We start from the raw sequence: 12,387 nt of genomic DNA, 5'->3' as shown, positions 1-12,387 counted from the left end.
GTTGTTCACCTGCCCATTGATAGTTTTTTTAGCCATTCCTCCAGTGAAATGGATTGTTCTAGGAAGTGCTGGTCACTAATACTGTTTTCAATTAAACTGAATTCAATTGAATTCAATTCAGTCTTATTTATATAGTGTCAATTACAGCAAAAATCATAATTACAAAAACAGATGCCTCAAGGTGCTTTATATTGTAAGGTAAGACTGTACAACAACCAGCTATAATACCAGATAAAAATATGACCTATCAGGCTCTGGAGGTGAGAGATCTTGTGTGAATATGGTTTATGAATACAGCCACATCATTCACATATGCAAATGACACAAACTCCTCCTTCTCTTTCTGTGATAAGAAAGCATTTAAAGATTGAATCTGTCAGTGTAGTGTCCCACTGCTCTTTATTAGCTCACCCTGACTTTGATCTTACCATGTTTACCCACTGTAACCTGGTAGTACTTATATTCGTGTTGATTCTTCAAGATCAGGGTAAGTATGTTTACTTAGTGCATACTTATATCCAAAGTCAGAACTGAAACACTGCATGATAAAGATTTTGATATACAGAATCTGATAACTTTTTTCTTTCTAGTTTATACAGGAGAAATCATTGGTGGCCGTGAAGTTGTGCCACATAGCAAACCATATATGGTGCTTTTGGAGCTGCACAACTTAGGTGGTCATAACAAACACTGTGATGGCTTCCTCGTTAATGAGGACTTTGTGCTGACTGCTGCCCACTGCCATGCAAAGTAAGTTTAACATAGTTTATGTTCACCTAGAAAGAATTAAGTGTCCAGTATATTTTGTTATCGCAGTAAGCTGGGTTTATGTTACTCATAAACTCGGGGACTGGGATAAAAGCTTTCATGGCGGTTTCATGAATGTACTCATAACATTTTTTGATTTTTTTTATTTGGTTAGCATCAGACCAGCACTCTTCTCTTTTACACTGTCAAAAAGTGATTGCACTTATTTCATTTTAGGTCCTACAAAGTCTTTTTGGGACTTCATGATTACCACAACCATAATGGAGTACAGCATGTGTCGGTGCCTGAGACCAATGCATTTCCACACAAAGACTATAATCCAGTTTCTTACAGCAACGATATAATGCTTCTTAAGGTAAAAGAAACAACAGTATTTTGGGGGGTTTGTTGTCAAATTTTTATTATTTCTTCCAAGTCAAATTTAATTTCTTATTATTGTTTGTTATTACCTTTAGATAATGTTCAACTAAAACAAACAGCATTAAAAGGAAGGGTCAGAAATATGTAATATTGTAATATTTTAACAAATATTTTTGTCTCTCCTTGCTCCTGAAGTTGAGCACCAAGGCAGTGTTCAACGAGAATGTGAAACCTATTGATCTTGCAGACCGTGATGATGGATTTGCGCCAAAATCGTGTGTAGTTCCTGGTTGGGGAAACACGGGAAATGGTAAAGACTCTGATGTGCTCCTGGAAGTCAATGTAACCCTGACTGAGAATGAGATTTGTGCTAAGGAAAATAAGTACTGCTCTGAGGGTGCCACTGGACCATCCACGGTAAGTAGCTTTTATACCTTAAAAAAGTTTGGTCAGTAATGATAATGATAGTGTTCACTTGCTGCAATAACTACATACTATTCTTGTATTTCCAGGGAGACTCTGGTGGCCCATTAGTCTGTGAAGATGGAAAGGCATACGGGGTGGTGTCCGCCAGTAGTAACTCAATGCTAGATGGCCTTAAGCTCTACAGTTACATTAAGATATCTGACAAACGAGACTGGATTGATTCTGTCATAGATCATCATCGAAAGTGGTAATTCATGTATTGAATCTGCCTTTAAAAAAAGTTATATGACAACTGAGATTTGAATATTTGAACTCATTCTATTAAAATGATGGGTGGCAAGGTGGTGCAATGGTCACACTGCTGCCTTTTTTCTTCCAGCTACAAACCTTTTCTTTGCAAACCTGTAGTTTCATTTTAGTCATAGTTTAAAATCTTAAATTTAAATGTAGAATGAATACCATTTTTTTTAATTTTAATGTTAGATACTGCATTTACTACTCTTAAAATCAACAGATTTTAAGATTTCGAATTAGTTTAAGAGAGAAACCAAGATGATATGTTGGATTGTAACAGCAATAAACTGTTGTGCTACTCACTGTGTTTATATTTCATTATACAAACATATGGATAAATGAGAATATATGGATGTATAAAATATGTGTTTGTTTTTGTGTGCATGCGTTTATAATGTATGTATGACAGTTGTAAACTGCACATGCATTCATTGTTTAGCAGTAGTTCATTGTTTAGCTGTACTTGTTGGCTTAAAATTTGTTCAGCAAAGGACCCAAACAGTTTTTTGAGCAAATTTTATTAGCTCCATAAATGGAGATAATTTAGATTTTTTTAGAGGACCCTATATTAATACAGTACTAACAGAATACTCAAGTACATATTTTCCCTTTTGCTTGTTTGTGTGTTTTTTAAATAAATTTGCAAGAATTTCAAACAAACTTTTTTCGCTTTGTCATTAAGGGATATTCTGTGTAGATGTCTGAGGTAAAAAATGAATTTAATTTATTTTGGAATAAGGCTGTAACATGAGAAAATTTGGAACACATAAAGCACTGTGAATACTTTCTGCATGCACTATAGTTGGCGCTGTCACCTTGCATGAAGATCCTGGGTTCTAAACCTCCACTGACTGGCTCATAGTGTCTCATCATGTCTTCTTTTGAGGTTATCCGGCTTCCTCTCACAGTCCCAAAACATGCATGTTAGGTTAAATGGTGACTATAAGTTGGCTGTAGGTTTGAAAGTGGTGTTGGAGCTCCAGCCCAAACTCAAAAACCTTTGCTTGCATGTTAACTAGAAAAGTTAAATTGCTCCCAGTAAACACTCAACTACAGAGGATCGTGTTCTTAGAAACATGGAGTTCTTTATCTATCCTTGTCTATGTAGCTCTTAGGCAGTTTCGTCATCTAACTCATTTTCCTTGTCTACATATAGAAATAAATGAAATCATGTGAAGAGGAAACATTATGCTAGCTTTGTATTGGTATAACGGATGAAGTCAGACATTGTACTGAGGGGTCATTTATAGTTCAATTCAATTCAATTTCAATTCAATTCAATTTTATTTATATAGCGCCAAATCACAACATAAGTCGCCTCAAGGCGCTTCATAGATACAGAGAAAAACCCAACAATCATATGACCCCCTATGAGCAAGCACTTTGGCAACAGTGGGAAGAAAAAACTCCCTTTTAACAGGAAGAAACCTCCGGCAGAACCAGGCTCAGGGAGGGGCGGCCATCTGCTGCGACCGGTTGGGGTGAGAGAAAGTTGGATCTTTATGTCAGAAGTGCAGTGCAGCATATGGGTGTATATGTTTGTTAATGTTCAAGAGAATAGTTCACATTCACAGTGTATGTGTGGCTATTTACTATAACACAAAAACACCACAAAGACAGAGAAAACCTCTGTGTTATACACTGCAGTTTCACAAGTCAGATAGAGGAAATGGTGATAGTAATCTATACTAACTGATTGCTGCAAACTGGATGACAGATGCATAAATCTTTCCAAATATACAAGATCGAACTGAACTTCAATTCTTAGTTTAAAAGACCAAAAGTGGAGAAAGCATGGATTTAAAAATGGCGAGAACAATGGGCTTCAACAAATTTCCAATCATTTTCTTTTTCACATTACTGCACAAGGCTAGACACGCAGAACTATGTACAAAGATATTTTTTCAGAATATTGAAATCCGAGGTTCTTTTAAATTTTCCAAAGATTAGGCACTAGTTTTAAGAAAACTCTTTATACCTACAGATGTTCACAGGCTGCGTGGGTGTGTTTCTGACTGTTCTTTTGACTGATCTGCCCCATGAATGGGACTTCTTTTGCATTTAGCTTCATCATTGAAAAGGGCATTTCTCTTCTTTACTCTTCTTCTCCTCTTCTTTTTTTCTCACTTTCTCTCAAGTCTCTCAACTCTCAAGTAGAATCAGATAGACAATGTATGTCTCATTGAGTGAAAAATAAAAAGCTCAACTGATAAAGATGCATTAGCATGTTTGCAGCTGGCATAATAGAAGGCCATCTTTATAACATGGAATTTTAATGTCATCTCTTTTTTGTTTTCTTATTTTCCCCGAGTTACTTTTAGTAGAACTGCTAGTAAGTGTCAACCACAACTGTTGTCATTATGAATGTACGTGACTTCTTGTTAATCTCTTATCATTTAAAATGGTCTATGCATTAAAGGTTCACAGCATATCTCTTGTTATGTCTTGTGATCACAATATTGTTACAAAGATGATTTTTTTGAAGCCATGTGCACTGTTTCATGCAAAAATGTATCAGATCTGAATTCAAGTTAACAAGCCTTCTGTTTTTTTAATACAGATTTTAAAGAGTGACTGTAATCTATTTAGAACTAAGTATAAGGAATGAAAACTGAAGGTTAGAACATTATGATTAAGGTAAATATATTCTCATTCATGATAGTTTTGCACTCCTTGTGTTTTTCTTTTACATTGCTGTATCACCAGGAGAGATTAATTCTAAGTTATACTTACCACAGCTGTTTTTTTTTCTTTTTATTAGACAGTGTCAGTTGTCCGCGTATTCATACGTGAATTATATTTCATACTACATCCAATCTCCCTGTAAGAAGACTTCTTCTCTTTATTTGTACTTTTTTGCTTTACTATATTTTGTATTAATGTTTTTCTCACATGCATCAATCACCAGGTGTGGAAACTGCAAACTTACTTGTGTAAGTCTGGGCTTGTGTCAAACATTTTCATGTAATTCACTCCTTTTCTTTTCCAGTTGACTGTAGACTATGTAGATTTTCTTTTACTACATGGTTATTGTGGCCATTATTGTTAACCTCATAAACTGCTTGAAATCTGCTTTAAATCCATAAAATCTCTTCATCATTAATGTGGTTCATAAAGGCTATAGTTATCTTATCTAAACTAACACAATTACCTTGTATACGCTAACTTTTTAGCTAACAACTACTTTCCTTCTCACAATAATAATACAGTCTAAGATGAGAAAAACATGTGCATTTGTCTTCTTAATCAGATGTAATGTTTTTAAAAAGCTAATATTTGTGGATGTGAATGTGGTTCAAAGCCACAACATTTGCAAATGTGTACACACACACACACACACACACACACACACACACACACACACACACACACACACACACACACACACACACACACACACACACACACACACGCCTCCTTCTCTCTCTGTTCCAAGACAGCGTTTCAAGATTGAAGATGTGAAGTGTTGTATCATTCTCTTCAGTAGTTCACCCTGACTTTCATCTCGCAGTGTTTTCCCTCTGTAATCTGGCACTAACGATATATGTATTGACTCTTCAAGGCAAAGGTAAGGTTATTTTCATGACGTTCCGGCCTGGGGGAAATACAGGAAACGGTAAAGACTGACTGTAACCTGACTGACAATGAGCTTTGTACTAAGCTAAATAAGTACTGCTCCGAGGGTGCAACTGGACCAGCTTATGTAAGTAGTTTTTGTATCTTAACTACAGAAAAAAAGTTAGGTTAATAATAATAACAAGCTCATTGTTCAATTGTTACAATAACTACATACTGTTCATGTATTTCCAGAGATACTCTGGTGAAACATTAGTCTATGAAGGTGGAAAGGCTTATGGGGTGGTGTCCACCGGCAAGCAAAACTCAGATTTCCTGCCCTTAAAATCAACAAAAAAAGTAATGTCCTACTTTGTGCTGTGCAGCTTTGATTAATCGAGAGTGAGAATCCAGAATATCTTGTTTTTTAGCAGCGTATTATCAAGCAAGAAACATTATCTCTTTCACTGTTATCTTTCAAGATGACTTCTTTTCACCATGAAAATGCAAATGAGTAAACAGCTCATTTTAAGTAAAAATTGATTTTTGTATCTTAGATTTACAATATGATACATACTACAGTACAACAGTGCTTTTTGTCCAGAGAGCTGTCTGGACAGCTACACTGTAAAAGTGACAAAGAGCAGCTTTTCCTAAATCTATGTGGTGTGCAACAGAACTCTCTCTGCTTTGCATTTGTCTGTGTTAAGTTGTGGAAAACCCTTTTTTTGCAGATTTATATTGCGTCTGTGCGTAAACGCCTAAACACTGTAATATTACAAGCTCACGAAAATAGACAAGTAACAGCTCTCAATTTCGCTTCCATTTCTGAGTCATCATTCAGAGTTTTCGGTGTCTAATCCATCTAAATAATGCATCTAAATAGATGGATTAGACACAGAAAAGACACCACTTTTAGATACCATTTTTCATTATTTTGTAATTGTCAGATTTCTTTAAAAGAGAACAGAACGTTAACTATAACTAAGAGTTTTTAGGAAAAATCCAAAATAGGCCTGAGGACTCTTCATGCTTAAGCATAGCAACATATTAATAACATAGACACTATATGGTGTAATTCAGTAACATTACTGTAATACTCTGTGAGAGTTACACTGTAACTTTCTTTGGAATGGAGTTTCAGCTCATTCTTGACACCTCAAATGTCAAACAAACAAGAATTTCCAGCTGGTTTTAAAATATCAGCTATGTATGTGTGATTGGTCCTTGCATGCATCATAGTAACATCATTCCACTTGGATCAATACCTTGTATATTCAAAGAGATATCTTTCTATAATATCCAAAAATCTTTATCCCAGGGTCGCCTTCATGAGTTTTGCTAAATTTAAATCACTACTTACTTTGCCTTTGATATAACTTTAATGAGCCAAAAATTATACTCTCTTATTAATAAGTTCTTGAGATTTTAGCTCTAACTGAGAACTTCATGCATTGGCCAACTTCATGCACATCTATACGTAACATTAGCTCCACTGTGTAAGGCTAACAATATCTTATTTTCTTTCTGCACTTCTCCTTTGTAGACTGAGTTTTTGAGCCTTTGAAAATCAGGGACCATGCATAGAAATGTGTGCATTTCCTAAACAGTTAAGAAAATACTTGGTTAATCGCTTGAATTAGAGCAGAAAATGTGCACTTTAATCAGTTAATTGTTTGATGAATACAGTCATAATTACAAATAGAAATATAACTTCTCAAATCTTCTTGGATCTAACTCATTGTGTATGTCCTTCTCTAATTTCTCTAAGTTCTTTTGCTCTCTCTCGCTCTCTCTTTTTTTTTTTTAATCTTGGCTGTGTGCTTGGGCTCCTTGTCCTGTTGGAAGATAACCCTTTGCTCCGTTCTGTGGTCCACAGCACTTTCATCCTCCCATTCCACTTCTGTCTGTAAATGCAAATAAATGTATTATTGATAAGGTGAAGGCTCTACACTAACATGCTGGCTACACTTGGTGGTAATCACAGAGTGTGCATCGGTTAGAATGTGCTCCCTTTTTCCCCCTAAGGCTTAATGCAGACAAATAATCCTAACAGTGTTGATGGGTTTACTATTAAATGCAGCACAGAGAATATGTGTATGCATGTGGTTCTGGAAAGTCGGAAATAATTATAATTGTTGTTAATAACTCTGTCATAAAAAAATCAAGGACTGGGACACAAGCAGCAATTAACTATGGATCTGATCGAGCCCTGAACTGTGACTACCAGCTTGGCTGAACTGATTATAAGGGGTCCAACTGCACTAAGTACAGTCCGTGGAATCCCCCTTGTGGGCATGGTGGGAAATAACATGCCCTGCCACATCTTCAGAACAATTGCTTTATTTGATAGAACAATGATATGAAATAGTAATTGGTCACAATCAAATCTGAAATTATAATTGAGTATATTTAAAAATATTTTCACACAACAGTTTATGTGTTTAAACACATATGTGTTTAAACACATATGTGTTTAAACCACACATATTACAGTGATCTTACCTGGAAAAAGAATTTTACTGTTTAAATAATTCTGCATGAATAGTATGAATAGCCTATTTAAGGTCATGCCAAAGCACTGCAATCCGATTTAAATCCAGACTTTTACTAGGTCACTCCAACAGCCTATTGTGTTTTGTTTTGGCAGTGTTCATTTTAGATATATGCATCTATAAAAAATCTCAAAACCCCCAAACTAGATCGATAAGGCAGAGGAAAGGAAAGGCAGAGGTTTGTCATAGTGATCTGTGCTTTCTGGAAATAGAATTTAGAACATTTCAATGTTCAACTGATTCACATAACTCAGCAAAATATACAAATACACAAACCTAATCAAACACAACCAATGCCGTTGGCAACGTGCAGCACTGTTGCTGAATTTTGGAAAGTGTTTTGTGTGCTTTTGCAGCGTTTTTCTATTTGCTGGTGTCTGTTTGACCTCTCAGGGCCACTGTACATATCAGATCTCAATGGGAACCCCCCACCCGAAAACAACCAGTGCTATATCTATATTAATATACGTTTCAACCCCCCAGACCATCACTGACCCACCACCAAGCCAGTAATGCTGGCAGCATAATATTCTCCACGGCTTCTCCAGACCCTTTCACAGTTTTCACAGACAACTATGAGGAGACAAGATGCAAAAATCTGAAGACGTCACTTTATTTGAAAAAAAAATTACAAATTACTCAAAAGCTTTTTAAAAAATGTTAAATGCAAAACTTATTAGAGTACCATGCAGCTCATTGTGCAAATCGTTATTGTAAAATATTAGTAAAGTAGCATTACTGAAATCTATTCAATTGTACTTTGCTTTACTTGACAGGTGGTGTTTGACTATATACAGTAGCCACAGACATTCCTAATTCCTAATTTCAGTTAGTTGTTTTTTGTTGTTGTTGTTGTTGTTTTTTAATTTTTGCATATGCAAACAACACAAATCCCTCCTTCTAGCTCTGTGATCAGGATGCATTTAAAGGCTGAAATGTCAGTGAAGTGTCCCACAGATGAAAAAAGTTGCCTGACTGTAACTTACTTTGACTTTGACCTCACTATATCTACGCACTGTAACATGGAAGGATTGATACTTGTGCTCATGATCATGGCAAGCTCTTTTCATGGCACAAACTTTTACACCATGTTAGAATTAAGACAGTGGATGGTTCAAAATCAGGTCCGGAATTTTCACTGGAATATAGGCTTTGTGGTGGTCCTGTGTAATAATTACTTTTTTGAGTAATGATTCCAACACAGATCACAAAAAGAGGGGAAATAACGTAACAAACATGCACAAACACTAGACCCACAGTATTCAATTGATTTGCATTAATATAATTTTATTATCGCTGCTTAGCAGTGGTGGAGACTCTCAAAACAGAGCTGATGAGAACCCAGTGACAATTGATAGGAGAATTGATAAGGAATCGAACTGATAAGTGATATCGCAGTTCCCGGTTTACACAGGAAATCGCAACTTTGCTCTCAATAAACTATTTGATTGGGTAAGGGGGGTCACGTTGAATGAGTTATACTGCATGCTACTGGTCTGTGTGTTTCCTATAGATGTACAGTGACTACTGTAAAGGCAATACAAAAGCTGCGATTAAAATAACGCTACCGTAAATACTGGAAACTTTGCTCACACCCCGTCAAAATCGGACCGCTGTCCTCCTACTGATGACCTAAGTTACGAAAGTTAAAAACTTAGCTTCTTAACCCTTAATCCTCCGTTCTTTTAAATAGCCACCAGAGGGCGATACCTCCGTATAAAAAGACTTGGGAAAGCTTTTTCCACACCTTTGAAAGCACTTCGTTTCCACTGTGTATTAACTTTTCACAGGTTGACACCAGGCTTTTTCTTTCTTTTTTTATGATTGAGATGTTGAGTTGTTTGTTTCCTGTCATTTGTCACAGAGTTTCTCTAAATTCACACCCAGTTTCACACCTTGGCTCAGGCGATTAGAGGATCATTTTGTCCCTCTGTGGGGGGATACTCCCACTAGGTTTATGTCTGGGACTCTCCACCATTTGACCTTAGAACTGAAGAAGCTTCTCGGATGAGAGGTGAAACGTCTTCAAGTAATTTAAAGAAGTCAAGACGCTTTTCTTTGCAAGCTCCTTTGACTACGATGACCTGGATGACTGAGAATCTTCACAGACATCTAAATTCAAATATTTTACTAATTTGTTTCTTCTTTCTGTCATTCACTTACTTTTACAAAACTGTAATTTTTAAGGGTCACTGTTGTAAATTTTAAATTAAATTAAATAGTCAATACTTGTATATGGTTCATCTACCAGTATGTGTATGTGTAGCATGTGGTTCATACATATTCTATGATGGTAAAATTACTGGGCCACCTAAACACTACATCTACAAGAGCCTCTCAGCCATAAAAACTTGCCATGAAGTTCACTGAGCACAGTTTCTGTCCTGATGTTAATGCCAGGATTAATACTCTGCAGTTTTTGAGTCAGCAAATAGTTGGTGACTTGTGCTGCACAATGCACCTCAGCACTCTGCATCTCTATAACTTTATGTGGTCTGTCACTTTGTGGCTGTGCTGCTGTGGTTCCCAAATTCTTCTACTTTGCAAGAAAAAAATCACTTACTGTTGTTTGTGGGCTATCTGAGAAGACCAAAAATTGACTAGGTTATTGATGTTATACACCTGTGCCATTAGAAAGAGAGATGCATTCAAAGATTAAAAAGTCTGGCCCAAAACATTTGACCAAATATTGCAGGTATTCATCACTACACTGATTTACAGGTATTCTCTAAAAACTAACCCATATAAGGAGTGACATAATTAGGGGAAATTTCTACTGCTATGACTGAAGACTTAAAAGAGATGATTTTTGAAAGACTCAGACATACCGAACCATGGCGGATACACTGCAGTTTCACAAGTCAGTCAGAGGAAACTATGATATAAATCTATACTTCCTGATAATTACAAACAGGATGAGAGATGCTAGAACATTCACAGATATGTGACCAAACCAGAATAAAGTTGAAATGACTCACTGAGTGAGCCATCAAAAATACAAATGTTATTTATAATGAGCAAAAAAGTACAAGCGCATTAATATATGGAGCTATATGTAAATTGAATACACTGTTTGTGCTTCATTTAAACAGTTATTGTCCAACTGCATGTTAGCAAATATACTGTAGAGTAGCTGCATTTCTCTACACAGTAAAACACCATACACGGAGCTTTATAGCCAGGACATTCCTTCTTTTAAGAAATGTGCCAGACTTGGTCCCTGCTAAAATTTTGGCTACCTTTCTGATAAGTTTATGTTGATTTTTCAGCCCCATGATGGTTTCCTTCTCTTGTCTTTGCGTCTGCCTAAAAATTAAGATAAAACTGAAGTTATTCTGTTCTGGCTGGTGTTGCACTGTCTTTGTTTTGTTTTTGGGTTTTTTTGCAATTGTCGCACTTTATGTAGTCCTGTGTTGATTGTTATATGTCATATGTAGCACTATGGTCTTGGAGGGACGTTGTGTAATTTCACTGTGTACTGTGCCACGGCTCATGGTTGGAATGACACTAAAGCCACTTGACTTGACTTAACTTGTTATTATACTTGGCCCCAAAAAATCATAGAAACACATTTACTCTGGATGGCCTCCAGTACTACTGTGATTTTTGACCAGAATATGTCCTTCATATTAAATAAATATGTAGAACTACAGTCCTGCATTTTTGGATTATATTATAATCCTACAAATTTATGTTTGTCCCTAAAATTTGAAACATCCTGTCTCAGAGTGATGGCGAAAACCACAAAATTTGATAAATTTCTACATGTGAGTTTTTGTTTTCAAATTCACCATGAAAAAGAAGTGATTTGATAATTGAGTTTTTGTGCTGAGGTTTATGCAAGAGGAGATTAGAAACTCTGCAGTTGGTGAGTCAGCAAATTATTGGCAACCTTTATGCACTGTGTGCAAGCAAGTGAGCAGGAAGAGCAGAAATTAAATTGTTGAGGTTACTGATTTTATACACCTGTGTAATTTTATAGACTCTAATTTTATATATTTAAGAATTCAAAAACTACATTCTGTGCTTGTACTTCAGGGAGACTCTGGTGGCCCGTTAGTCTGGGAAGCTGCAAAGGCGTATGGGTGGTGTCTGCCAGTAGGCCAAACCCAAATTATCTAACAGTCCACACTTATACTAAGATAGTTATATAGGGACTGAATTGATTGTATACTGAAACATAAGTGAAACACTATCAAGAGATCTAATGACTGAGATATCAATATTCAGGCTGATTACAATGATGACGATGGTATACGTGTTTGTAACACATAATTAGACAATAAACTGCTGCACTTTGTTCTTGATGTCTATTTTTCATCATCGTAATACAAACTAAACACGTCCTTTGTGATTGTACAACTGGCTTATCGTATTATACCGCGAAGGGCTGTCTGAGTAAAACACTGTATACTTAAGAATTTATCCT

General features: G+C 36.1%; 1 protein-coding gene across 1 annotated transcript; it reads left to right on the top strand.

Moving 5' to 3' along the window:
• Positions 1-357: 357 nt before the first annotated feature.
• On the top strand, positions 358-2,508 carry LOC113016785 (granzyme B-like). The gene is made up of 5 exons (XM_026159915.2): positions 358-487; positions 591-750; positions 985-1,123; positions 1,324-1,545; positions 1,641-2,508. Exons 1-5 carry the CDS (start codon positions 430-432, stop codon positions 1,803-1,805), a joined length of 744 nt encoding a protein of 247 aa, XP_026015700.2. The 5' UTR covers positions 358-429; the 3' UTR covers positions 1,806-2,508.
• Positions 2,509-12,387: the final 9,879 nt, after the last annotated feature.

Source organism: Astatotilapia calliptera, chromosome 23 (assembly GCF_964374335.1).
Source record: "Astatotilapia calliptera chromosome 23, fAstCal68.1, whole genome shotgun sequence".
NCBI classification, from domain to species: domain Eukaryota; kingdom Metazoa; phylum Chordata; class Actinopteri; order Cichliformes; family Cichlidae; genus Astatotilapia; species Astatotilapia calliptera.
This window is presented reverse-complemented; position numbering and strand designations above follow the sequence as displayed.